The 27,030-nt window shown below is 42.7% G+C and overlaps 10 protein-coding genes across 10 annotated transcripts; 4 read left to right on the top strand and 6 right to left on the bottom strand.

The window, feature by feature from the left end:
- Window positions 1-10: 10 nt before the first annotated feature.
- On the bottom strand, window positions 11-1,861 carry BDB00DRAFT_214099 (F/Y-rich N-terminus-domain-containing protein). The gene is made up of 6 exons (XM_053116489.1): window positions 1,626-1,861; window positions 1,402-1,472; window positions 1,109-1,305; window positions 795-1,005; window positions 639-717; window positions 11-561 (listed from the first exon to the last, which is right to left on the bottom strand). Exons 1-6 carry the CDS (start codon window positions 1,770-1,772, stop codon window positions 169-171), a joined length of 1,098 nt encoding a protein of 365 aa, XP_052982011.1. The 5' UTR covers window positions 1,773-1,861; the 3' UTR covers window positions 11-168.
- Window positions 1,862-2,149: 288 nt separating this feature from the next.
- Window positions 2,150-3,438, bottom strand: BDB00DRAFT_870285 (uncharacterized protein; the record flags this gene model as incomplete). The annotated part of the gene is made up of 5 exons (XM_053126688.1): window positions 2,150-2,583; window positions 2,680-2,708; window positions 2,789-3,075; window positions 3,143-3,181; window positions 3,325-3,438. 5 exons carry the CDS (start codon window positions 3,436-3,438, stop codon window positions 2,150-2,152), a joined length of 903 nt encoding a protein of 300 aa, XP_052982010.1.
- Window positions 3,439-4,189: 751 nt separating this feature from the next.
- On the bottom strand, window positions 4,190-6,071 carry BDB00DRAFT_214076 (uncharacterized protein). The gene is made up of 3 exons (XM_053116488.1): window positions 5,951-6,071; window positions 4,521-5,699; window positions 4,190-4,447 (listed from the first exon to the last, which is right to left on the bottom strand). Exons 2-3 carry the CDS (start codon window positions 5,607-5,609, stop codon window positions 4,271-4,273), a joined length of 1,266 nt encoding a protein of 421 aa, XP_052982009.1. The 5' UTR covers window positions 5,610-5,699; window positions 5,951-6,071; the 3' UTR covers window positions 4,190-4,270.
- A 597-nt stretch (window positions 6,072-6,668) lies between these two features.
- Window positions 6,669-8,170, top strand: BDB00DRAFT_813308 (Plectin/S10 domain-containing protein). Its single transcript, XM_053122752.1, has 6 exons — window positions 6,669-6,688; window positions 6,922-6,983; window positions 7,077-7,259; window positions 7,378-7,452; window positions 7,534-7,641; window positions 7,751-8,170. Exons 2-6 carry the CDS (start codon window positions 6,932-6,934, stop codon window positions 7,768-7,770), a joined length of 438 nt encoding a protein of 145 aa, XP_052982008.1. The 5' UTR covers window positions 6,669-6,688; window positions 6,922-6,931; the 3' UTR covers window positions 7,771-8,170.
- A 1,571-nt stretch (window positions 8,171-9,741) lies between these two features.
- BDB00DRAFT_813307 (uncharacterized protein) lies at window positions 9,742-10,157 on the bottom strand (the record flags this gene model as incomplete). The annotated part of the gene is made up of 1 exon (XM_053122751.1): window positions 9,742-10,157. The coding sequence occupies exon 1, from the start codon at window positions 10,047-10,049 to the stop codon at window positions 9,744-9,746; it is 306 nt and encodes a 101-aa protein (XP_052982007.1). The 5' UTR covers window positions 10,050-10,157.
- A 929-nt stretch (window positions 10,158-11,086) lies between these two features.
- Window positions 11,087-12,297, bottom strand: BDB00DRAFT_813305 (ubiquitin-like autophagy protein Apg12-domain-containing protein). Its single transcript, XM_053122750.1, has 5 exons — window positions 12,249-12,297; window positions 11,907-12,128; window positions 11,642-11,778; window positions 11,516-11,578; window positions 11,087-11,427 (listed from the first exon to the last, which is right to left on the bottom strand). Exons 2-5 carry the CDS (start codon window positions 12,049-12,051, stop codon window positions 11,368-11,370), a joined length of 405 nt encoding a protein of 134 aa, XP_052982006.1. The 5' UTR covers window positions 12,052-12,128; window positions 12,249-12,297; the 3' UTR covers window positions 11,087-11,367.
- BDB00DRAFT_870280 (armadillo-type protein) lies at window positions 12,295-16,328 on the top strand (the record flags this gene model as incomplete). The annotated part of the gene is made up of 15 exons (XM_053126687.1): window positions 12,295-12,423; window positions 12,517-12,573; window positions 12,651-12,815; window positions 12,941-13,293; window positions 13,388-13,546; window positions 13,631-13,821; window positions 13,914-14,066; window positions 14,155-14,261; window positions 14,350-14,477; window positions 14,574-14,824; window positions 14,956-15,227; window positions 15,311-15,701; window positions 15,797-15,915; window positions 16,060-16,174; window positions 16,255-16,328. 15 exons carry the CDS (start codon window positions 12,295-12,297, stop codon window positions 16,326-16,328), a joined length of 2,664 nt encoding a protein of 887 aa, XP_052982005.1.
- A 410-nt stretch (window positions 16,329-16,738) lies between these two features.
- Window positions 16,739-17,888, bottom strand: BDB00DRAFT_213780 (histone). The gene is made up of 6 exons (XM_053116487.1): window positions 17,753-17,888; window positions 17,580-17,647; window positions 17,448-17,486; window positions 17,214-17,325; window positions 17,078-17,127; window positions 16,739-16,968 (listed from the first exon to the last, which is right to left on the bottom strand). Exons 1-6 carry the CDS (start codon window positions 17,850-17,852, stop codon window positions 16,927-16,929), a joined length of 411 nt encoding a protein of 136 aa, XP_052982004.1. The 5' UTR covers window positions 17,853-17,888; the 3' UTR covers window positions 16,739-16,926.
- A 3,734-nt stretch (window positions 17,889-21,622) lies between these two features.
- Window positions 21,623-22,577, top strand: BDB00DRAFT_897623 (uncharacterized protein; the record flags this gene model as incomplete). Its single annotated transcript, XM_053128524.1, has 3 exons — window positions 21,623-21,657; window positions 21,846-22,065; window positions 22,164-22,577. 3 exons carry the CDS (start codon window positions 21,623-21,625, stop codon window positions 22,575-22,577), a joined length of 669 nt encoding a protein of 222 aa, XP_052982003.1.
- A 1,314-nt stretch (window positions 22,578-23,891) lies between these two features.
- On the top strand, window positions 23,892-26,351 carry BDB00DRAFT_213461 (actin-like protein ARP6). Its single transcript, XM_053116485.1, has 8 exons — window positions 23,892-24,103; window positions 24,198-24,312; window positions 24,392-24,457; window positions 24,549-24,883; window positions 24,967-25,322; window positions 25,395-25,470; window positions 25,596-25,658; window positions 25,781-26,351. The coding sequence occupies exons 1-8, from the start codon at window positions 24,030-24,032 to the stop codon at window positions 25,920-25,922; spliced, it is 1,227 nt and encodes a 408-aa protein (XP_052982002.1). The 5' UTR covers window positions 23,892-24,029; the 3' UTR covers window positions 25,923-26,351.
- Window positions 26,352-27,030: the final 679 nt, after the last annotated feature.

The following is a 27,030-nucleotide window of genomic DNA, read 5'->3' as shown; positions in this document are numbered from 1 at the left end:
AGGCCGTGAACAGGTTGTGTCAAGTGGAATTAGGTGCTATGAGTGTATACTTTTTCGATTGCTACCATGTGCTGGCGATCAGGAGGAGGATATTGCGTATAAAAGTAAGGGAAAGAGTAACTGGTTCACGTTTTCTTTTGAGTGTGTATAATAGAATGGAGACGACATTTAAAGCGCCCGTTTGGCACCACCACGTTGTCTTTTCGGCCCACCTCCTCGACGTCGACCCGGTGTTCCTATTGCACGTTCCGATGGACTTGAGGATCGCTTGTTTCTGCCACGCGCAGATGCACCACCTCGCGACGGCCCCGGTGATCCCGGTACAGTTTCATAATCATCAAAGAAACGCCACTGATACATGTAGCATTCGTTTGCACCAGGCAACTCTTGGATCATTTTGGTAATATTAGGATGCGACATGCCAAAGTACTCTGGGCCAGAAACTGCAAAATGTGTTCTTTGGGATTCTCGGTTTGCTTCCTTCATGACTGTAGACCACGCAGCAGTAGGATTATCCTTCTCAATGCAGTTGTCTGGCTGGTCTTCAGGCGTTATACAGAACTGTGTCATTGTGATACAAGACACAACAGGCTTGTCAGCTCGGGAATCTTTCAGTCGCGTCATCATTTTTCTTTTACCTTGGGTGCTCCTTGCCCTTCTTTAATTTCACACGTGTATGTCACTAGATTGTCCGGATTAACCATACTCTTGTAAACTCTAAGGAATATAAAAACCTGCATAAGTTCTCCGTGCTCTGACGCACACACACATATCTTTACGCAGGATGTACAAACCTCTCGATCTTGTAACCCACAGGAAAAATGTATCTGTTATTATGATATGCAGCTGGTGTGGTGATGATTCGTCCGAGTTGTATTAATCTAATCGTTCCAAGCTGTACAGGGAGAATGTAGTCGCCGGCTTCATCCTTTGTAACCGCCACCAGGCGATATCGGCTTTTTCGGCTAATGCCTTGTGTATTGATTGGTCTCTTCCGTTTACGACCTTGGTGAAAGATACATATATGTAGGATCAGGTACTTGTCCGCAACGTTCTTTTCTAATCAAATTGCTGCCCCCCTTTCGTCCTTCTTTCCAAACCTTCGTACCCATTGAATCCACGGCAATATACGTTTCTTCCTCGCTACTGGACTCTTCCGAAGACGATGACTCTTCATCCGGTGAAGCAGGACTCAATTCTCCCAGATCGTCGTTTTCGTCATAAATGCTGCTATCATCGTCGTCTTCATCGCTTGCCGTTGGATTTTTTGAATTATGCTGCTCTGCAATCGAATCAAGTAGAGCACTAATATTCATATTTTCTTTTCTTGAGTAAAGCATATTCTTATGATAACCCAATCATCAACCACTTATCCTCCCCAGATCAAACTGTAGATCTCACCTTCGCTGTCTTCGTAAACGCGAAATCGTCTTTGAAGATTTGTCAACTTGATCTGTCAAATCGCGATTTCGCTTTTGTAAAACGAACAAACCACAGTCGCAAAGGAAAATTTACGCGCATTTCGTCAGTGTTAGTAAAGAGCTTTGATACACGGCAGTCTTCCACTACTTTTTTTTACTGCTTTGTTCGAAATCTTGGGGTAAAGTTGGAAAATAACTTCATACCTCAAGTAATAACTGAACTTCTTGTTCCATCTTCTCTATTTTCGCCAAAGTTTCAGCCTCTTGTGGAGCATCCTGTGATTTGCTTGCAGGTGACATGATGGATTTCGGAAAGAATGCAGAAAGAGCACGAATGACTGCGTTGGTCATTGTCCGCTTTGTTTGCAAAAAAAAGACTCTGAACAAAAAGAACCAGAAAACAGCAGTGCTCCGCTTGGATAGCAATGCATATATACTCCTACTTATGTGTAGAGAGTATTTCGCTGTGCTCTACTAGACATCTCTGAGTGCCAAATACGCCGCACTTTTCCATTGCCTTTGTTGCACCTGTCAAGTACCAAAAAGATGTGCTTCTTCATGACGTTGGATCATACAAAAAAGCCTCACCCTTCAATTCAATTATCAGTAATCCTTATCACTGCTCGTGTGTATCACTCTTACAAGCATGACTGTTGAAAAAAAATGACACCTTTTAATGGCAAGTTACAGTTTTGGAGTGATATATACAAGCATTGAGTGCATACAATCTATCGATATTGTTGTTGCGGATAATAATAGTAGCTTTCTGGTTGCTGATGGTTACGGCTATTTTGGCGCTGTGATGGCATTGACGACGTTGTTGTCATCGTAGTCGTGGGCGGATCCCGATAGCCGTCGTCATAGTAATAGGTGCTCGCAGGTGTCATTGGACTAGCCAGCGTGTAAGCTGTTGCTGATGTAGGTGGCATCAGAAAACTCGTGGCAGTAGTGGTGGTATAATCATGGTTTCGGCCATAGTAATCTGCAGCGATGTTCTCATACATATTCGGTAGCGTAGGCTCAGGTAATGGCTGATGCTGTGTAAGCGGTGTTGTAGACGAACAATTGTTGTTTAAAGACGATCCGCGCGTCAAAGTCGAATTATGTCGCCGTTGATGAGACGAAGGTTGAGGCGCATATTTACCCCATTTGGTCTCCTCAACTGGAAGTTTACCAACCGATGATGGTCGTTTGACAGTTTGGGAGAATATCGAAAAGGGCAGTAGTAGTAGCCACAAGAGACAGTTTAAACACGCACCGATATACGTTGCATCAATCAGTAGGCACCTTTGGCAAAGTTAGTACGTTGTATCACTCACTCAAAGTAGGTTTACTGGTATAGTACTGAAAAACAGAGAAATGAATACCGGTGATAAAGTATAGGATAAAGTGCGTCGTTGCTGGCATCGAGCATGTCACAGTATGGCATGAACCCTTTGGCTGGCTGCTTGAATTCGACAAGGCCGTCTGTCCATGGCTCTTGACCGCCCAAAAAGGTGATGAGCAGAATGGTAACGGATAACGTGAATATGTTGACGATACTCAGTGTTTTGTCACCACGAAGTATATGAGCTCGTCGGCAACAACTTGCATGGATACATATTGCTGCAGAGCTCAAGACAGACACCGACAAGGTTATGTACCACAGTATATACTACATAATATGTGTGCATTGAGCATCGTTATGTAAAAGGATTAAAAGGCATGATTATATCGTTTACCTGCCAATGTCCAGCTTGAAACCAATTAGGTATGGATGTCTATTTATTTATTTACGCGGTAGAAAATACACAATATATGAGTCGGATCGTCGTTGTTGTCATCACAAACAAAGAGCAAAGTGAAGAGCGAAAAAAAAAGGGATAAGACGATGCTGTGGAGGTACCATTCTTGTTCACTTTACCTGATGCTGGTATACACTATACAACGCGCATTGTGCTGCATGACTAGTCAATGTAATAGCACCCGTGATGAACACAAAGGATCGCAAAACATTAATGCAAACGATCGTACGCATGAACCGAGTAAGTACTAAATGAATGGACAGAAAAGAGAGGAAGAGAGCACGAAGCAAAAAAGTAAAAGGATTCGCAAATGAATTGAATGCAGCAAACACTTGTCTCCTAGAGAAAAGTATAAAAATAAAAAATGAAACTGATCTCGGACAATTCCTCAATTCAACAATCCGCTCGTAAACATAATTAAAGGATGATGCACCTACGCATGTAACAAACAGATAATATGTGAGTTCTGGATCTGCACCCTGGACATACGCTTATATAGCCATAAATGGATTTCTACATAGCCCTTTCCCCTCCCTCCCATTTCCGTATATCAGACAGGACCATGAGTATTTTTTTAAATGATGCTTTTATTCACTTCCACATCAGTCACATCTTTGTTATACTGTACATTGCAAAAAGAGACAACAACAACACTGTGTTCACTTTCTCAAAAAGTTATTTAGGTGGGAGATATTGTAGCATTGACCGGAATCGTCGCTCGATGAAGTGAGTTAAGGATTCGCCACGTTGTTTTCACTTGTACTGCATACATAACACAGAAAGCGCGTTAATTTTGACACCATCACCAACAGAAGCACCGCGACAGGGAGGGATAAGGAGTGCGATAGTAGAACCAAATATTATCAACCCGTATTACGCACACGACAAAAGTAGATGGCGATAAATGAATTGATTTCACTCGCGATGAATAATTTATACGTGTATGTACACAGAATGTATGATTTTACATTGTTATTAAAGAAAAGTTCTGTGCACATCAATAATTTACAAGGAATGATTATATGGCTTTACAAAATACATGTACCGTTTGTTGCTTTAATCTATCTACATGTCTAAAATTTGTTGAACAACCGATGGTGCAGTATTGCTAGGAGCAGGACCCGCACTGCTATTGTCTGAAATTCCATCTTGATTAATGGTCTTTTGCAAAACTGTCGTACGATATTTGGTCACGATCTTCTTCAATGCATAAGGCAAAGCTGACCATTCAAACACCTTGACCTGTTATTGATATTATCAGTTGCTCAGTTAGAAACTGAAATACTTTCTGCTGAGTGAGTACGACAACACTTACGTCTTTCTCAATGTTTCTTGGTTTTGGGTTGGGAAAGTTCATAATCACCCTAAAGAAATCAGCCGTATCTGTACGTCCTTTACTGACAGTGGTAGGCTTGAATCCTTCGAGATTACGCCGTATTCGGTTCTTCTCTTCCATCGAGAGCGAAATATCCATAACAAACTGTAAAAGGTTGATCAAATCGACCGATGTAATAAAGTAATCTTGTCGTGCTTCCCAGTAAACGCATGATACGATACATAAACCAGGAATTTGGTTCATTTGGCCGCCATGCGCTTCTTGGGCTACAGGTTGAAAACCACATAGAATTCGGTTGTTCTTTTCACTCCGCCAAAACTGAACTAGACGTCGACGTTGGCCCCATTCGTCTTGCGTCCAATCATACTGCATTTCCGTCAAGTTGCCTTCAAAGTCCAAATCAACAGACGTGCTACTATTGGAGTATGCATACATTTGGTATTGCTGGTGTCGCCGTTGCTGTTCCTGTTGCTGCCGCTGTTGTTGTTGTTGTTGTTGCTGCTGCTGCTGCTGCTGCAGGGAAGATAGCATAAAATTGCTACTGTCATCGCTCTTACTGCTAGTGCTAAGATATTGCGTTTGTGGATCGTCCAATGGTACAGAATCAAACATATTCAACCCGGGGATGGCTCGTTGTTCGTGACGTTGAACTTCAGGACTAGGCATGATACGGGGCATTTCGTTCTGTTCTCTTTTCATTGGATTAGGATACGGCTGGTGCTGAAGATAAAGAGGTTGTGGTGCTGTTGCTTGGTGTTGGGGTAAATTCGGCCGACCGTAGTCCAAAGATGGCTGTCTGGCTGTTGGTGCAGCTGCAGTGGGTGAATAGTAAATATCCTGTTGCTGATATTGTTGCTGTCGTGGCTGCTGAAACGATTGTTCGGCATAAGCTTGTTGGTAAAGTGGCCTGTGCGGCGATGGGGGGCTATATGGTATTTGTTGTGGTAGTGGCGAATGTTGTTGTTGGTTGTACGACTGCGGCATCAACGACGGGGACACCATGGACGATGTACGGCGCTGATGCAGTGATTGTGGTACATACTGTGTCGGTGAGAGTTGGTATGGCATCGAATTTGGAGTTGTCTGCACGTTGCCGCTACCACCTTGATATAGTCCTGTTGTGTCAAAGTCGTATGGACTCAGAGAGTAATGATGCTGCTGTTGTTTTTGCAAAGAATCGTCCATCTAGTGATACATGCGTTTGTCATGCAGCATATTCGTAAGTAACACAACAGGAGAGAGAATCATTGTGGGGACGGACGATCATACAGTTTTGAAAATGGTCTTACTTGCCTTTTAGTTTAGAAAAAATGAAACCGTGCTTTTCTAAAACGGTAAAATGGAGAAAAGAGAGACACAAAAAATTGCAATCGTATAAAAAGTGGGTCGAGAAAACGTAGAAAGCGTACCGGTCGAAAATTCTTCAACGATGTCTATTCTGATTGACCCGGTTTTTGTGTAAACCCCTGACTGTCAAATTTCTTTTTTTTCTTTCAAATTATTAAACCATCAATAAAAAAGAACATTTATGCGTATACCCTGTTACGCCGAATAAGATGATGATGGAGAAATGTCTAATGAAATAGAGGACAGAATGTTATATAAGTTGATGACAGATATGACGCATTAGGATATTCGGAATAACAACGATGTCATATATAAAAATGACAGTAGCAGCTTATGAAAGAAGACTACATTAGTAATTTGGTGGGCGAATACTTGCTGTACTTTTCCATATAATCTACTTATCCATATAATTCACTTACACACTATCAACGAATATGGTTGATATAGCAAGCGTTGCTGCTAGGAGGAATCCGGTGACGGTTTCCTATTCAGTTGTTTGTTCTTTTGCTGTGGCGGTAGTTAGTAGTGGCAGTCTTCGTATTGGTTAATAAAGAAAGGTATCATATACGCTGTTTGCTTCATCAGTGTGTTATCATATAGTAGATAAATTTGAATTTTAAGTGGTGCAGCAACGATGTTCGCCTTTAAGCTGACAATATCATTGTAGGCAGGAAGAGGTTGTCAGGCAAATTCAACAAGGACGGAATTTTTAATTACCGAGCGGCGTTGAACCGCTACGGCACGGGGGTGGCTACATACGTGATTGAGCCACATCATTGATTCGCCCTCTTTTCCCGCGTGTATGTATCAAAGGCAGAGCAAAAGGATGGGTAGAGCGAGTAGAGAAAGGGAAATACGACGAGCGAACACATGGATGGATGCGTTAAATGGATGGATGAAGACATATTTCGACGAGATAAACGACGAATCCGACACCATCCATATTAGGGACCAAAAATTATTATTGGGAAAAGGGCATTTGACAATTCAATGCAATTTATACTCATGCTCCTCTTTGCTGTTAATTTCTTAGATAGCACAACATGCTCGTTACCAAGCAGAACAGAAAGGCCATTTACGAGACGCTCTTCAAGGGTAAAGAATTTGACGCCAACTTTTTTAGACTTGTCGAGAATCACAAATATTCCAGTAACCATTAAATCAATTTGCGAATTGTTATTATAATAGACGGTGCCGTCGTCGCTGCCAAGGACTTTGACCTCCCCAAGCACCCCGATATCGATGTCCCCAACCTTGAGGTTATCAAGATGATGCAGTCTTTGACCTCCAAGGGTTTCGTCAAGACCCAGTTCTCGTGGCAGTACTACTACTACACCCTCACCGATGAGGGTATTGACTACCTCCGTGAATGTACGTCAAAATAGTAATTGATACGGTACACGTCAATTTGTGTGCTTGTTGAAGGGACAAAAAGAATATGCATTAGAGGTGTCCAAAAACTAACAAAATGGATGATATGTCTTATTAGACCTTCACTTGCCCCAGGAGATTGTTCCTGCTACCTTGAAGAAGTCTGCTCGTCCCGCCGCTCCCCGTCGTGCCTGTAAGTTTACTATTCGCTCCTTTAACCGTGTCAAAGTTTAGCACAATCACGGGTTTATTAATATCATTTTGTTATCTGTAGTCGGTGAGGGTCGTGAGGGTGGCCGTGGTCCCCGTGGTGATCGTGATGACTACCGTCGCAAGGAAGGTGCCAGCGGTGACTTCAAGCCTGAGTTCCGTGGTGGTTTCGGTAAGATTATACAGAGTAGTTTATAGAGTGTGCCATTGGGGGCAAAAAGTGTATGGGAACGATTATTGATTAATTGTTCCTTTTGCTCGTTCATTATAAAATTACATAGGTCGTGGCCGTCGCGAGTAAACAAAAAACCAACAATAAAAAAGGCTACATTCCATCAACCTTATCGTATTGTGTGTAGATATACAAAACAAAGTGCTTTATATATAAACAAATGATAGGCGCCACAATATTAGTTGGATACTATTTAACCAAACTATTACTATTATTACTACTCACTGTTGCCATTGTGGCACTACTACTGCTATTTACCAACATATTTTATTATTATGATCATGACCGTTCATACATTAATTGAGGGGAAAAAGGATTGACATAAAGTATGTGGCTCACTAATCATACTTACCAGTTCAGTTCATTATCTTGTATACAACGGTTGCACAACATGCTTGTGGAGTGGCAACTATCTTGTCCAACTGTCAAACTTGTCTTTTTCTATGTGCAGCCCCAACAAATGTTTTCGGTGCATTTACAAATATGAGTGATATATGCACGGGTTTGGAGGAGACGCTAAGTCCAATACTGTACTAATGTACTGTACAATATGTATTACCCAAGGATAGCATCCCAACACCGAAAAGAGGGAATTATTGATGCACGGTGCTGTACGACGGGTCGTTTTGCGCGGATTACATGTACAGGCTTTGATCCTGCATGATGTTGAATTGTGCAAACAGAAAGTAATTGTCAATTACATAGGTGCTACTTTCATTATCGCTCCGCTGCTTAAGTATTTGCCTTTTTCCTTTTACCCTTGCTTTTTGTTAGGTAAAGGGATACTGCAAGGAGACAAGTTTTCGAACACAAAAGGCCATTCAGGAGCATGAGGAGAGTTGATGACGGACTGGAAAAGCGAAAAAGAACAGGGAGAAGCGACTCAGGCAGGCTTGGGATTGGGGGGTGGGTGGGAGAAAAGGAAAAGAGGTAATATCGTTGATCTGCATAGTCCCAGTTACAAAAAAAGAGCAATCACACATACTACGCATATACCTCAAGGTGGTATGGATCGTGGGATGTATGCATGTTCCTTATTGCTATTTAGCCCTTTTGCTCTTTCACATATGTATCGCTTATTCTTCTTATGTTCAGCTATAAGCTTTTTTTAGCCTCCTCTTTTCTCCTCTCTTCCATCTCGTCTCTCTCTCTTTCATCTGCTTTTTTTACTAATCTAATATCGTATCTTCTTCTTTTCTTCTTCTTTGTGTTAATTTGCTATAATGAGTGTACAAGCAGCAATAGCGTTACTAAACAAGAATGCGCATTCGACGCCAGCAGCACCAACACCGACGTGGAAAAGCAACACCTCTACCTCCACAGCTGGAAACGTTAAAACAGACGAATTGAAACGGATTAGGACTAGAACGTCCAGCGGTGGAGTCGCATCTATTCTTAGTAAATTCGATCAGCAACAGCCACAGCAACAACAACAACAGCAGCAGCAGCAGCAGTTATCGCCACCAACTGCTACTAGTAGTTGCAACAGTATCAGAAAGAGCAATAGTATCAGCAAAAGTAACACATCATCGACGACACCAACAGTTGTAGCCTCAACAGCAGAATTGGCTTTACAGACACCACGTCAGACCGAATCAACGTCGCCATCACTAGCAACAAAACCGCCAGCGTCAACAGCAGCAGGAAAATCCACAACATCAACAGTGACACGACGCAGTCGAAGTGCAAGCGTACGTGTTCGTGCAGCAACAATTAATCGAAACAATGTGGCAGATACGATTTCACATGAGCTTGCAGCAATGCATCAAGAAACCTTGGACAAGCTGCAGGCAGCTGAAGAAACAATCAACTATTTACGCCAAGAGCACCAACATCGAAAAGAACAACTGCGCCAGAACACCAGCAATACGACAGAGGACGAAAAGAAAGGCGATACTGCCGATATGAAAAGCATGGCTTCGCAAATACGCGATTACGAAATACGTATCCAATATCTGAGCGAAAAGTTAGATCAATTATCACAGGAGCACAGCACGCTTGAACGGCAGCTTGATCAGGAACGTCGAAATAAGCGAATCACGCTAGACACCCCTATGTCCCCTGAATTTCGTCCATTTTCCAAGTTGTTTGATGCCAGTAACACGACAGCTAGTTCTGCAACAACGACGAGTACTACAGCTGACGACGATAGACGACGTATCACGGTTGATACCAACATCACCAGCGAAAACGACGAGTTTTGGAATTGTCTTTTGGACGTGTACGAAAAGGGCTCCTCTGTGAGCACTGCCTTGACGACCGAAGAAGAGGATGAGGGGGATGCAGAGCAGGAGCAATCTAAAACTAGCAACACCATCAATAGCAAAAACAACACCGCCAATAGCCATAGTAGCATCAGCAAGGCGATCGCAGTAACAGCGAATGATAGTAAGGAGCAAGCAGCGGAGCTCCTTTTTGTCAAAAAGCAACTGACAGCAGTGGAAAAGGGGGCGCAGATGATGCTCGAGCGACACATACGAGATATCGAGAAAGAACGACTGCAAACACGGACGTTGACGGAGGTCGTGCACAAGCAAGATCAACTCATTGCATCGCTCGAAGCTAAACTTTGTTCTGACGAATACTCCTCAAAAAAGGATAACAATAGCCATCTGTTACTCCAGGAACAAGTCGAGTTACAGCGGATTGAGTTGGAGGACAAGCGCAGTTTGTTAACCCGCTTATTGGATGAGCGAGAAGAGTTGATGCGACAAGTCATAAACAACAATAACAATAACAACAACAAGCTAGTTGGTAGTGGTATGCGTAGTCGGTCCGCTTCCGTCCGCTCTTCAATCGATGTCTTGTCCGAAATGTCCAGAGAGCATAGACATCCGTTGTCAAGAGCTTCGTCGTCGTCATTGAGACAGTCGCCACGCTCATCCTATGGTTCTCATGCCGCTTTGGGAAGATCCACACCTCCACCTACTGCTCCACCAAAGGATCCATTGCCGCCTCTCCCGCCGCGTAGCTCATCGTCCATGCACAGTATCTTGTCGCCTGCGACATCATGGTCCTCTGCAGATTACGCAGCCGTTACAGGACGCTACTCCAACAATAGCAAGACGAGCGAGATTTTCAGCTCGACAGTGTACAGAGAAACTTTATCTAATGCTACAAACGAATCATCACAACAACAGCAGCAGCCAGTTTGGCTGGATTATCCACCTTCAATGGATCAGCAGCAGCAGCATCAGCAGTACTACTACCAGCAACAGCAATTACAGCATAAACAACAGCCACAATCGCCAACATCTTCTAGCGTTAGTCGCCAACCGACAATCAAATTAAGAAAAGCAGCCAGTAACAGTAATGCAGCCTTTTGGAAAGGCTGGAGACGCCTCGGCTCCAAATAGATATTTTTTATATCACTTTTACAATTTGCCTCTTTTCCTATCCACATTCACTTTTCTATTCTTTCCTCATAATCATCACCATCATCATCTAACTGTATTATATGTACCACTTCCCTCGTCACTTATTCTCTCTCTCTCTCTCTCTCTCTTTGCCCTTAATTTCGTGTATACAACTTCAACATTGCAGTCTTTGGTTTGAGTAAAACATTAAAACAACTTAATAATAGTAAGTAATCATGGTGATCAGAGAGGTATTATCTCACATGTAATATGCATGTAGGATGATGATGATGGAGAGGGGGATTTGTTTTTAACCCCAGGCTGCCATGGTGCTGTAATTTACTATAAGTTGCTCCTCGGTCTTGAAAGACTGAGTAACAGACAATGCGTTAATTATTGGAAATCCATATGGATGACAACACATCCCCCCAAAATAATGAAATTATAGCAGTTCTTACTTTGTACAAACTCCCAACAATTTCATCAGGAGCTGGTGCAAAAGCACTGTTAATATACAAAAACTGAATCGCACGTTAATTATCTCTTTTCTTGGTTAAAGTAGGGTGTCATTTGAATATATGTACCAAAGGATCGGAGCCCTGATAGCGCAGTTGTTTTCGAAGAAATTGTATCACCATTTGAAACTTGTTGGATGCCGTGATCTTGTATAGCTTTTGTTTTAATATAGGCGCGTTGCCGATAGCATTGAATAATACAAGCACTATTCATACGTATTTACCGTTAAATGAGCAATTTGTGTTCATTTCTCATACACACACACACATATACACTTTATAAAACCTCCCTCCTCGCTAACCAACACGACAGCTTAAACATAAAGTAGAAAACCTTTTGTGGCATCTTTTAGTTTTCGAGATTCTAAAACTTGTTCAAATGACTTTTGTAATGATTCTGATTCAGCAGTGGTGGTGTTAGCTGGATCGGTAGCACTAGAAGTAGCAATGTCGCTCTGTGATGTCTCTCCACTGTCCATTCTGTAAAATGCCCTAGCCGCAGGAACGACTACCGACGGGAACAAAAAGAGATAGTGAAAAAGAAAGTCCGCAGGTTCTACATTAAGTGACGTATTCCCGATGAGTTACGCGTTTTTAAAGGTGTGAATATGTCGGAGACAAGAGTAGAGCAGAGTACAGAGACAGATACAACGGCTGCCAACTGTACGCGCGTTACCTTTTTTTTTTCTTCTTTTTCAACGGTTTATAATCTCTGATACACCATGGTCAATGAACAAAAAACCAATGCCAGCCAAAAAGACCTGGACACCAAAAAAGACAATCAGCAAAAGAAAGCCGATGACAATGTGAAGGACAAGGATAACAAGAAGGAGCAAGAAGAGGAAGAGCTCGTAAGTGCCTGATTAAAATCTTGCGTCTTTCGAGAAGGGTCAGATGCAAAGAACTCTTTCTAAATGCTTATTTTATTTTTTCTACTGATATAGTCTGAAGAGGATCAACAGTTGAAAAATGAGCTTGAATTGTTGGTCGAAAGATTAAAGGTACTGGATTTGTTTTTTATTTCTGGCGTAATATATACATAACGGACGAAGCATTGACAGTATCTTTTATAATACAGGAAAGCGATCGTCAATTGCATCGACCTGCATTGGAACAACTTCGTACCTTGATTCGCACTTCGACTAGCTCAATGACATCTGTGCCTAAGCCCTTAAAGTTTTTGAGTCCTCACTACTCTACGCTTAAAGAATTGCACGCATCGTGGCCAGAATCAGCAGACAAGGTACGTTACAATATACTCTATCTACTACCTACACACGATTGAGAAGAGAAAATGGGCGGGACATGGTGGAGCATATATGAAGGAATTGGTAATGCTAAACGAGGCGTATCATTAAATGGTCATAGCAACTGTTTGCCGATATTTTATCTGTACTGTCAATGACGTATGCGGAAGAAGGCCAACGCGAAAGTTTGCGATACAGATTCATCGGATCAACAGAGGAAGACATTGGCTCATGGGGTCACGAATATGTTCGACATCTTTCTGGCGAAATTATGCAAGAGTACGAGACACGAGCAGAAAAGGATGAGCCTGTTGATAACCTGCTCAAGCTGGCATTGGAAGTCGTGCCATTTTTCTTGAAGCACAATGCTGAGGCTGATGCTGTCGATCTTTTGCTTGAACTCGAATCTATTGAAGAATTGCCGCAATTTGTTGACAAGGATACATACGAACGTGTCTGCTTGTATATGGTTGGGTATGTGGAAACGAAATACGTTTTTCTTTGACATATGTACGTGTGTACTAAATTTATTTTAAATGTTACATATATGCTGTTAATTTTGTTTTAGATGCGTCAACCTTCTCGTTCCTCCAGATGACATTCGCTTCATGAAGGCCGCACGTACCATTTACCAGCAACAGGAGAAATACGCACAGGCCTTGAATTTATCGATTCGTATGCGCGATATGGATTTGATCCGTGAGGACTTTGAATCTGCCAGCGATCCGTAAGTTTTTTTTCCTTTTGTCATATAAATGACATATATGTCACGCATAATTTCCTCAATTAAACGGAAATATGAAACCGATAGTTTGTTGAAGAAGCAAATGGCATTCCAACTCGCACGTCAGCAAATTCAACTTGAGACCGAGGATAGCGAATTGAATGAGTGTCTCAACAATTCGCAGCTCTCCAAGTACTTTATTGCTCTTGCTACTGAATTAGACGTGCTTGAGCCCAAGACTCCTGAAGATATTTACAAGACACATTTGGAGAACCACAGTACGTCCTCTGCCTTTCAATAAGATCGTTTCCCCCAAGAAGTGTCGACGGTATCTCTTAACGTATTTTTCCTCTTTTTAACTCAATCCTAGGAATGACATTCAGCGCTAATGTCGATTCGGCTCGTAACAATCTTTCGGCAAGCTTTGTCAATGGTTTCGTGAACGCTGGTTTCGGAAAGGATAAGCTTGTCGCTCCTGATGCAGAGTCGACCAACAACTGGATCTACAAGACCAAGGAGCATGGTAATTATTATTCATCATTAGATGGGTATAGGGAAAAGAGCGGGAAATTCGGCTGGTTAATGTGATTCTGATGCTTTGTTTTAAATAGGTATGATCAGTGCTACTGCATCTATTGGTATGATCCTGTTGTGGAACCTTGAGCAAGGCTTGACTATCGTTGACAAGTACTTGTATTCGGATGATGACAACATCAAGGTAACTTTTTTTCCTTTGGAATCAGTGGAGTGAATATCGAATCAGGACAACCGATTGGATTGCTCAAATCGCCAATTCATTTCCTTAGGCTGGTGCTCTATTGGCCATGGGTATCCTCAACTCTGGTGTTCGTGAAGAGACGGATCCTGCCATGGCTTTGTTGACAGAATCTATCGAAAGCGGTAGCGTCACCATTAAGCAATCTGCCATCTTTGGGTAAGCCGTCTTTGTTTACCTGCCTTTTTTCCCGCTATGCTTAGATAAAACTTAACCATGCATATGCAATTGAAATTAATACATCTTTTAATGTAGTCTTGGTCTCGCCTACGCTGGATCTGCACGTGAAGAAATCTCGGATTTGCTACTACCAATTGTCAGCGATACCGCCTTATCCATGGAGTTGTCGTCCCTGGCAGCTCTTGCTTTGGGTATGGTGTTCGTCGGCACCTGTGACGGTGACATTACCAGCACTATTCTCCAGACAATGATGGAACGTGAAGATTCATACCTCAAGGAGACTTGGTCTAGATTTATGGCATTAGGCTTGGGTCTCTTGTACCTCGGTAAGTTTCTATGACAAAGCGAACGGGTTGTAAAAGAGTGAGATAGGGGTTTTCTTTTTTCTCTTTGTCAGAGACAGGCTTACAAGACATAAGATCAAAGCTGACGCGATTTTCATTTTTTGATTAAATAGGCCGCCAGGACGCATCGGATGCAACCATCGAAACATTGAAAGCTATCGAACATCCGTTGGGCAAACAAGCAGAAGTTTTGGTTGAAGTGTTGTCGTATGCTGGTACTGGCAACGTATTGAAGGTTCAAAAGATGCTTCACATCTGCAATGACCATATCGACAAAGAAAAGGAGGACGATCAGCACCAAGCATTTGCTACAATCGGTATTGCACTGATTGCCTTGGGCGATGATATTGGTTCTGAAATGTCGCTTCGTACGTTCAATCACTTGGTAAGAAAACAGGGATATATGGCCGCTTGGTAATACTCGTTAATGATTTGATTACTAAATAAGGTACAACTATAATCTACTAGATGCACTATGGTGAACCTGTAATCCGCAAGACAGTGCCTTTGGCACTAGGCTTACTGTGCGCATCCAATCCAGTCGTAAATGTTCTCGATACGCTCAGCAAATACTCGCACGACAATGACAACGACGTGGCCATCAGCGCCATTTTCGCCATGGGTCTCGTGGGTGCAGGAACCAACAATGCCCGTCTGGCACAAATGTTGCGACAGTTGGCAAGCTTCTATCACAAGGACGCAACCAGCTTATTCATGGTGCGCATTGCTCAAGGTCTGCTACACATGGCCAAGGGCACGATGGCCTTAAATCCTTTCCATACCGACCGATCGATCATGTCACCTGTGGCTGTTGCAGGTTTGATGTGCAGCATCATTACCATGACCGACTACAAATACTGTAAGTGAAGGTGGAACTTACTATTACTATTATCATTACCAAGTTATCACCATATTTCTTGGGACTTGGATCATAACTAATAATCACACAAACAGTCATCTTTGGTAGATTCCACTACTTGCTCTATTCCCTCGTCACTGCAATGTATCCACGATTCTTGATCACATTCGACGAAAATCTGGAAAGCTTACCAGTAACAGTCCGTGTTGGTCAGGTGCGTACATTAAGTCTTGAATCATGAGACATTATCCCCCCTTCCCCGATCCATGCAGTTGCTATCATCCCCTCTTCCTCCGCCCAAATACTCGAAAGAAGTGACTAACTTATACACATGATGGAATGGTTATAATTTTTGTAGGCCGTTGATGTTGTCGGTCAAGCTGGTCGGCCAAAGACCATTACTGGTTTCCAGACACATTCCACGCCTGTTCTCCTTGCGCACTCTGAGCGCGCAGAGCTTGCTACAGAAGAATGTAAGTCTCCCTTTTCAACTTGCTGTTATGACAAAGTTTGGTGGCGGATGACAATACTGAAAGATTTCTCTGTTGCATAGACATATCAATGGCACCTGTTCTTGAGGGAATAGTACTGTTAAAAAAGAACCCACTTGCGATGATGGAGGAGTAATGAAAATCGCCAAAGCAGTAGTAATAGTACGATGATTTCTTGAAGGACAACAAAAAAATGGTACGGTTCTCTTAGACCTCTTCATTATCAAACAAAATGTTTTCTTTTTCTTCTCTATCTTCACCACACACACACCCCAATCCCTGACACATTTCATAAATCTTAAAAAAAACAGTATGGCAAAAAAGCAAAAAAAAAAATCCATGATTTCGAAACTTTCTTCTTCACCCCCGTCCACAGCCCCTTTTCCTCCTTTTTTTTCTAATCCATCCATGCAGATCCCATTTTATTATCTCTCTTGTCTGTCTTGATCGTATGCATTAGCACTAATGGCGACGATGCTAGAGGTCGGAACAACAAGGAGGCACAACGATAATGGGTGTGATGCTGGCGACCCAAAAAAGAGGATACAGGCACAGCACTCGGACAGTGCTTTTACTTTGAGATTATCTTTCATTTTAGTTCAAGATGATGTGAAGGAGGAGAGGGAGAGAGAAACACAATACAATCATTGAACTAAATATCGCTATTGCTATATATCGCTAAAATGGTGTGTGTCTCGTTTAAGAGTGCTTGTGTTTGGTATGGCATGCCGTTCTTACGAGCGTTCGCCACGGAGACGACGAGCCAATTGGATATCCTACATGCACAAATTCACGCACAAAGTTCCTCGTGTTTAGTATGCTTTCAAGAGCACTTCTTTATAAGAATCGCAAACACCCCTTTTTACACTCTTTCATATGCTTTACCTTTGGCTGGATGGTGACACGCTTGGCATGGATAGCAGCCAAGTTAGTATCTGCGTGCAAGACAATGGAATGTTAGTACCTGTGTTCCTAGCTTACAAGAAAATGCTTGTGTAAAACAAGAAAGTCAAATTCTTACCCTCAAACAAGGAAACAAGGTAGGCTTCAGCAGCTTCCTGAAGAGCACCAATGGCAGACGACTGGAATCGCAGATCAGTCTTGAAATCTTGAGCAATTTCACGGACGAGACGCTAGTATAGTAAACCAACGTTAATATGTATATAAAAAAAAGGGTCGCTCTCGGTTTCACTTTGTTTCTCTAATTTGATTTTTTTATCCGCAGCCAATTTAAAAGAGAAAAAGGCTCTCTCACCTGGAAGGGAAGCTTGCGAATCAAAAGCTCAGTGGATTTCTACGTTTAAAAGAAATCAACATTAGTTTTATGCATTGATTACTCACGGAAAGGTTCCAAATCTTGTCAATCTTTATAAAATTTTGTATTTACCTGGTAGCGACGAATCTCACGAAGAGCGACGGTACCGGGCTTATAACGATGGGGCTTCTTCACACCACCTATACGAATCCGCAGCAAAAGTCGAGATTAATAAAAACAAACTATGGATTCTGGCTTATAAAAGTAGACAATGTTTCAGTTGCTGTTGCGAGACTATACATTACCAGTAGTAGGTGCAGACTTGCGAGCAGCCTTGGTAGCGAGTTGCTTTCGGGGAGCTTTACCTCCGGTAGACTTGCGAGCGGTTTGCTTGGTTCTGGCCATTTTACTTTTTGTTCGAAAAGGGAAAGAAAAGCAAGGTCGACCTGCAATGCCGCTGACCGTTCTTTATATATTCAGAGTCATATTCAAACCCCGCGGATGCTTTCTATACTGGGAGAAGCAAAGCGATTTCCATGTTTGTTTGTAAGACATAGAGCGTCTGCTGCCTACGTTGAGAGAAACGGCAATTAAGAACACTCCTCACTCTTGGAGCTCAGACTGAGGGTGCCATTACTATCGGCATGCTGTCATACATGAATGTTATCCATCCTCCTGGACTGACCTGAATTTTTTTCTATCTTTTTTTTTTCTGGGTTAGGGCGACAGAAAGTTCTTCAATGTAGTCTCAGGGGAATATCTGCGATAAGCAAAGAGCCCGGAAAGATTAGCATTTTCTAGCATAAGAAGGTGCCGCCCACACCAGCGCCAATTCTGTTTTTTATTATTCGGTTACATACCGCAGGTTCTGGTGTGACATAAATTAGCCATCAACTGCGAAACGCATTTACACAACCTGCAAGACTGGGTGACCAACCCGATTGTAAAGAAAGTTATTCAGGTCATCCAAAGATTCTAAGCCATGTAACAACGCCACAAGTGCTCGCCCTGTAAAGACATGAACGATGATTCCGTGAAGGTGATGAAATCAAATAGTAAAAAACGTTTGCTTGAATCCCTTGCCATTGCAAAACTCCCTTACATCATCCTCTCTGATCGCTCTGATACATCATGTAGTATTTGGGTCTGAAAGGGAAAGAACTAGCAGGGCAACAGCCCAAGAGAGCATCAAATCACATCACATTTGGTTCGAAATTCAAAGCTACTATTTCATATGCAAACGTATCGTTTTGTCTGATTGCAAGAATATGTAGACGAGGCATGAGCTTTGTATGTATACTGTACGTGTATCAGTGGTAATAATGTCGAGAGACAGTAGCATGAGAGATTAGTGGCAAGACCCAAGAAGTCGGATGATGTAACTTCCCTAGTGAGCTTATGTACTGGGCCTTTTATACTGCAAAGAAATCAAGGCAAGTTTGGGTTGGCGATCTGGTTCGTGTATATGTGAATATGAGGATGATCTGTTTGCTTTGCGATACGGTTTTTTATTTTGCCACCAGCAATTTGCAATCATTGTTGGTATAGTCGTGAAGGTAAACCAGCTGTATTGTTTTTGAGAGCACACATGCGAATGCACAGCCTACGGTTTTCTCGACGACTCAAGCACAAAAAGGCTCATTTGCAACTACATAACTGCTCCAGAGAAAGCACCAACAAGTACCAAGCGCAATGGCAGTAGGAAGATGTAAAAATAAAGATCGCGTTTATTACAATCGTCACTCGATCTGCCCAATAGTTACAATTACATTATTTAAGAAAGTACAATAAGAAACCAAGTTTATTTGATGTTGCCTGACACGTCGACCGACTTTTATGAATCCTTCGTTCCTCAAGGGAGGTTGCCCTCCCTTGTTTTCCGCAAGCCTCAGTTCCCGGCAGAACCTACACCTCTCCCTTTCTTGTCCACAAGCCTCAGTTCCCGACAGAACCTACTCCTCCACAGTTCCTACAAATAAAAGAAATATGATAGCACAAAGGTCTGTCAGCGGCGAACATATACGTACCCACAAGGGAGGTTGCCCTCCCTTGTTTTCCGCAAGCCTCAGTTCCCGGCAGAACCTACACCTTTCCCTTTCTTGTCCACAAGCCTCAGTTCCCGACAGAACCTACTCCTCCACAGTTCCTACAAATAAAAGAAATATGATAGCACAAAGGTCTGTCAGCGGCGAACATATACGTACCCACAAGGGAGGTTGCCCTCCCTTGTTTTCCGCAAGCCTCAGTTCCCGGCAGAACCTACACCTTTCCCTTTCTTGTCCACAAGCCTCAGTTCCCGACAGAACCTACTCCTCCACAGTTCCTACAAATAAAAGAAATATGATAGCACAAAGGTCTGTCAGCGGCGAACATATACGTACCCACAAGGGAGGTTGCCCTCCCTTGTTTTCCGCAAGCCTCAGTTCCCGGCAGAACCTACACCTTTCCCTTTCTTGTCCACAAGCCTCAGTTCCCGACAGAACCTACTCCTCCACAGTTCCTACAGATAAAAGAAATAGCACAAAGGTCTGTCAGCGGCGAACATATACGTACCCACAAGGCAGGTTGCCCTCCCTTGTTTTCCGCAAGCCTCAGTTCCCGGCAGAACCTACACCTTTCCCTTTCTTGTCCACAAGCCTCAGTTCCCGACAGAACCTACTCCTCCACAGTTCCTACAAATAAAAGAAATATGATAGCACAAAGGTCTGTCAGCGGCGAACATATACGTACCCACAAGGGAGGTTGCCCTCCCTTGTTTTCCGCAAGCCTCAGTTCCCGGCAGAACCTACACCTCTCCCTTTCTTGTCCACAAGCCTCAGTTCCCGACAGAACCTACTCCTCCACAGTTCCTACAAATAAAAGAAATAGCACAAAGGTCTGTCAGCGGCGAACATATACGTACCTCTTTGCACACACTCTCGCTTTCAGTTTTTGAGGAAGATAAAAAACCAAGATGAAACAAAGAACTTTGCAAATGTACAAAAGATGAGCAAGAGCCAGTCGTGCACGACTAGCTCCCTTCAACTATGCACACCCACAGGGACACTCGAGCGGGATGAAAAATAAATGAAAGGTAAAAAGTGATAATGAAAGAAACACTGCAAATGTACAAAAGATGAGCAAGAGCCAGTCGTGCACGACTAGCTCCCTTCAACTATGCACACCCACAGGGACACTCGAGCGGGATGAAAAATAAAAGAAAGGTAAAAAGTGATAATGAAAGAAACACTGCAAATGTACAAAGATGAATATGAAGACTAAAGAAAAGAATAAAGGGCAAAACGCGCAGTCGATTCTTTTTTTTCATGAGCCCGATAAACAAAATGACGGAGCTTAGAAATTTTGTTGTCACTACTGCCCTAAAGAGCCAGTGAACTGCAGCAATGTGAAGAAGTGCCTTGATGATAATTATCGTTGTAGTCTGACGACTGTCATGCTAGTGTCTTTTTCTTATGGTGCGTATCACTATGCGGCTCCGCTTGCCGTGCTCCGCTCTGATCCAACAATTGTCGGCGGCGGGTCTGTGCGCTTTAATGGAACAAAGAACCGGCGATATAAAAAGAGTATTTTTTTCATTTTACCGTTGGACAAACTGTGTGTTAAGCTGAAGCACCACAGCAGCATTATGCTTGTATGGATCGTACAGTTTACGTGCATAGAGCGCTCGTTATTCCTAATGATACCTCAACGGATGCAGCCTGCGGTCGTCAATTTATTGAGTAAAAGATCCTTTAATCAATGTCCGGTAGAATTGGATATCCTGGAAATTAAAAACTAATAAGGAACTGGCGAGTGTGAAGATGCTGAGAAGCATTTGTACAACTGCAGCCAATTTATGAGGTGAACGGATTGCTGATGTTACTGCTGGCCCAGCTACAAGTGCAATTATTCTTGTATATGCCCTCGTCAAAAACGACGATCGCGTCAAGTCAGTACCCGAGCGCACGAGGTTGAACAGAGTCGAACAGAAGACGCCAGCAGAGGACGACCTCAAAGCTGTGGGCGTGTGATACGCAACGCCATTCACAGTAACCATAGACTTTAAAGCACAGTATTTTGGTATCGCTCACGACAGGTATAGCTGTGGGTCGCTCGTTGTCACGTTTAGGCAGTATGGAGAGCCAGGATTATTTGCTTGGTGGTTCTCAACCAGGCATATCTGAGTGATCGCTACAATGACCGCCACTACCATCTTCATCAGCAGCTACAGGTATGGCCGGCGCTGCTGGAGCTGACCGACTGGCTGTTGCTACATACAACAACATTAAACACCGGCAACCCAAGGTGGAAGAACAGCCTGTGGATTCCGCAACATTTGAACATTAACAGTACTATGGCAACGACTATTGGACCTTCTTCTCCGACGCACGCCATTGCGGATAACCATGACAACAATAGAGTTCAGGCAGGACAACAGGAGCAACAGGAGCAATATGATCCATATCGACCCAATCCACATGCTAGCTGGTTGTCTCAAGCATCCGCCATCGATCCTTTCGGTACAGCAGCTGCATACAACTACGCTACACAACCACATCGAGCTTCTGCAGCAGTTCCATCAGTCGAGCGACCTCCTACTACTGTCATTCGCGAATCCGCCTATAACAATCTCCATCACGTAATTCACCTGAGATGGATGCTTTTGGAGACGGCGGCGGCGGCAACGGTGGCAAGCGAGGAAGCTGGCTCTTGAAGGAAACTGCGGTATGATGGCAGCAAGGGTCGGCAACGGGCGCACGTGCATCTGGCATCACAGCAACGACCGATGCAAGCAGTGTCAATAACGATAGTTCTACCATTAATACCACTGACGAATTTAAGCAGCAGAGACCTCAACACATTCAAACAGATTCTGACGTTAACAGCAATAATAACGAAGGAAGAATGTTATGGGACGACGCATTAGCAAGCGCTGGCGGTAGTACAGTAGCACGCTCAGCTTCAACAGCATCGACCAACCCATTCCGTAGCAGCATGTCTAATCCTCGTGGTAGCGCCATTTCAGCCTTACGTATACCACCTATTCCAAGAAGGTGCTCGGTCTTTAGAAGACCATGCCGCCATGTCCAGAATAATAATACTTCGCCAATTATGAAGCAACAGCATCATCACAATACTATGTCCATCTAAAAAACACAAACCGAATTCAGTTTTACATGATAGCAAGGTTTTTTTATGCAATGATTTTTCTTTTTGTAGCAAGAATCTATGATGTAGAATGTAGGCCCTTCTTTCTGATTTTGACTTACGTATCTCACCTTTATGAATATATGAAAGCACTTCACATTGACTCATTTTGATCTCATCACAGCTCGAAACGCGTTTAAACAAAAAAAAAAAAAAAAAACAAGCTTACGCAGTGCAGAACTACAATGAAGCGATTGAACTATACTCGCAAGCTCTTGCCTCACTGCAAGTATGACCGGTCACTTTTTTTTCCATCTCGGGAAGTAGCTCAACATCAGTTGCGCGCTTATAAAAATACGCTTAACGACTGTTCACAGGCGAACCAAAGCAACGATATGACCGTCCTGATGCATGCTGTATTGATGCAAACGTCCTACTTGCTGTATTAGCAACATCTCAATCTCATAGCAGAACTCGATTGTCGCAAACGATAAATTATACAACGCCTTCCGTAAGCGATAATTTCCAGGGTCTTGTCGCTGCTTTCAATATATGATTGCGATTGATTACTGCTGTAGACATGCAAATTCTGGCATACGCTTCTTAGATATCGGTGACCAGATATGTGGTCGACTACGTACTACTGCGCGAAATAATTTCTTACAAGTAGTCCTGGAACCGCCTACGTATACAACGCTAAGAATAGCCCTCTGCGACTGCTCAACAATCAAAGCAATGTTCTTAACATCAAATAACTTGCTGAAAAACTTGCTACATATTCATAATTACAAAAGGTGGTACTATTGTACGCAAGAATACGTTAATTGTTGTATTACGGCAGGCTGGAGCAGGAGCCTCCTTTTTCCTCTCGACCAGATACCTTGTGAATTTATACGTCCTGTGGCAAATCAGTTAGACAGCACAGTCCGTAAAACGACAATCCAAGGCTTCATCGACAACTTTATATTGTAGTAGCGACCACTACATATGACGTTAATTTTGTGGACATAAATGCTATAGTGATGGGCATTTAAGACAAGGAGCATGGACAACAATGTTGTCCACGTGAGTTCAAGAACATTCATATATCTTTTCAATAAAGCGGACGAGAAAGAGAGAAATGATTTCTATATAATAGCACTTCATCTTAACACTGCTAGCCAATACACGGCTGAGTGGTCCGACGTATAACTATTGGAAACCTCATTTTTTCTTCAAGAGAAACAGTTAGAAAGAGTCAGCGTTTCTCTAGAAATCATTGATCATAGAACAGCTGTTATATTCTTGGTGAAAAAAAAAGTTTCTATACTACACTACCTTTTGCACATTTGAGATACTTGTAAATGGAACGATTAAACCAGGCGACTCTTTTTGGTACGAGTTCGCACATTAGTTTCGACTCCAGACACAGTTACAAAAACTTTGTCTTGTCTCCTCAGCAGCAGCACATAAAATATGGGCAATACAGTCATTTTGGATAATGGCGCGTCCATGATCAAAGTAAACACTGTCGACTATGAAGAACCGCGGTAATTAAGAAGCCTGAGCAAATGTTTATATGTTTTCTATATTATGATCTTACTTTGTTTACTTAAATGCTTATTGTTGTAAACTGAAAAAAAGTGTAATACCAAACGCGATCATTCGTGGACGAACCGATCGACGGAACTATGTTGGTGATCAAGTTGAACAATGCACTGATTTTTCCTCATTATATTATCGACTTCCTTTTGAACGGGTTAGAACGCAAAAAAAGGATTCTTAGCATATGTAAAAAGCGGAAAGGCTCATAGAAAATAATGCGTGTCTGTCTTCAGGGTTTTCTCACCAATTGGGACGTGGAACGAACAATATGGAACCGTGTATTTGACAATGTTCTTCAGGTACTGCTGCTGCTGCTACTATTTGAATACTTGTATTTGGAAAGGGAGAGAAGAAGCTAATGATATGCTGGTTCGTTCGGGTAACAATTAGACTGAACCAAAGGAAAGCCGGCTACTAATCACAGAGCCATGTTTTAATCTGGCCAATATTCAAGAAGCCTACGATCAAATGATTTTCGAAGAATACGAGTTCGCATCGTGTTACAGAACGATTGCACCTGAACTATGCACATTCAATGATGTCGCGTTATTATTTGGCGACCGCCCTGGATCTATTCCGGATTGTGCCCTGATTGTTGATTCCGGTTACTCATTTACCCACATTGTACCTTTTTTCAAAGGCAGGCCCGTGTCCAAAGCTATTCGTCGAATTAATGTCGGTGGCAAGCTATTGACGAATCAATTAAAAGAAATCGTTTCGTTCAGGTGAGGAAATTAAAATCAGGGCAAAAGAAGCTGTGTGTGATAAAGGTGAACTCATATTCAGTATTTTCTGTGGATATGTAAAGATACTATGATATGATGGAGGAGACACATATCATCAACCAAGTCAAAGAAGAATGTTGTTATGTCTCGCAAGATGTTTATGGCGACTTGGATATCTGCAAAAAGCCGTACCAAAAAAACTCGATTGTGCAAGAATACGTGCTACCCGATTATATTAACACTTATCGAGGTCATGTACGACCGAAACAAACGCGCCAAGCAGCCATGTCACGACAACAGCAAGACGCCGAGCAAATCCTGACGATGAATAATGAGCGGTTCATGATTCCGGAGATCTTGATGCATCCTTCCGATATTGGGATCCAGCAGGCCGGATTAGCCGAGGCCATTACACAAAGCGTAAACGCTTGCGAACCAGGTTGGTACTGGTGACGAATGCACGAAATAGGATATACTAAATTAACATAATTCGGGTGGCCGTGTCACGTAGAGATGCACGGATTACTTTATTCAAACATTGTGTTAGTGGGTGGCAACACGCTTTTTGAAGGATACTGCGAACGGATGTGAGTAGGAAAAAACTAGCCACACAGAGAGAAGAGGAAGAAAGAGAAAAGAACCGATCCACACGGTCCTGTTTCATCCTATTATCGTTATTACTGCTTTTAATACTAAGCTATGGATATTCTAGAACGAATGATCTGCAAATGATGGTACCCAGCGAATACGATGTACGCGTGGCTCAACCACCAAGGTAAGATACCATACACGCATGCACCCACGTACGAAAGGGGAATTATGTCCCTCTTACCATGACAAATGCTAACTTTGATATGTTGCATGTGGCAATGACGCTATTCCCGTTGTGTATAATAGCCCTACGGACTATGCATGGGCGGGTGGACAGCGGTTCGTTGCGCTGAGTAGCAAGTCCGATTTGCAAAAGAAATTTGTCCAGCGAAGAGAATATCTCGAATATGGAAGTGAAATTTGCCGGCGCAAGTTCGGAACCCTTTAGAAAAGCAAGAAGCAGTTCCCGCCCTAGTAAGCGCCCCTGGCTTTTATGTTTTAAAAAAAGAAAAAAGACTCGTCCACACACGCACAAGGATAAAGAGGGAGAGAGGAACGCTTACAACCGATGATGGGATTCATTATAATGCCCTGCAAATGGGCGAGACTCTTGTGCTTCACGAATCCGTACAACGAAAAACATGTTTGGGTAAGCAAGCACGTGTACTACATCAGTCTGTAACATATACCGGGTAATATAACCCAGCTATTGCCTTTGTACATACAAACACAAACATTCATTTCCAGCCGAAAGGGCCCAATATCTCATTCTACGTAAAACAAATGCTAATACAAAAAAGCACAAAGGGCTGGAATGGCTTCTTTGTTACAATACAAGAATAGATGCTATTTTTATTGTCATGGCGGAAGAACAAAAGTCAAATGAAGCAAAAATGACAAACTGTGCTCAGAGGGGGATCAATAAAAAAAAAGGTCGTTGGGTCTACTATATATAGTATTTGGACGTTGCAAAAATGATGAGTACGATCGAAATGAAGGCTCGCTCAGAATTCCATGTGCCAAACGGACATTGAAAAAACCCTGTTAAAGGTGATATCTAATTTGCATGGTTGCTACGAGTGGAATCCACTGTAAGCAATATGGGTAACCATGGTTACTGTTGCCAAGATAATCCAAAATCTGGAACCTTCATTAGTAGGATCTGGGCTTGGTTTCCATGGCAGAAATGAGCGGGCTAGTTGTCAAGGGCAACGACAAGTGCTGCGAGTGTTAGAGATGATCCGACATCACGCATTTGAAGCCGTTGATAGGGGCTGCCGAAAATAGCACTACTCAAGTGTGTACCATGGAATATAATAAAAACGCTGGCATCAAACGTTTCTTGCTAAATTGCATTTATGATTTATCGCCCATAAAAAAGAAACTCCCTTTGGTGCATCCATTACACATTCTACCACAGTGCACACGTTTTTATAGTTTCCATTCGACGTCCGCCTCTTTTTTCTTCCTTCTTCTTCCTACTAGCCTCTCGTTTCGTTTTCCTTCTTCTTTCTTTCTTCTCTTTCAACCAGCCTTTCCTTTTTCCTTGATACATC

The sequence above is a fragment of the Zychaea mexicana genome, assembly GCF_025766255.1.
Source record: "Zychaea mexicana strain RSA 1403 chromosome Unknown BDB00scaffold_19, whole genome shotgun sequence".
In the NCBI taxonomy this organism is placed as follows: domain Eukaryota; kingdom Fungi; phylum Mucoromycota; class Mucoromycetes; order Mucorales; family Lichtheimiaceae; genus Zychaea; species Zychaea mexicana.
The sequence above is the reverse complement of the archived record's forward strand: the minus strand, read 5'-3'. Positions and strand labels throughout refer to the sequence as shown.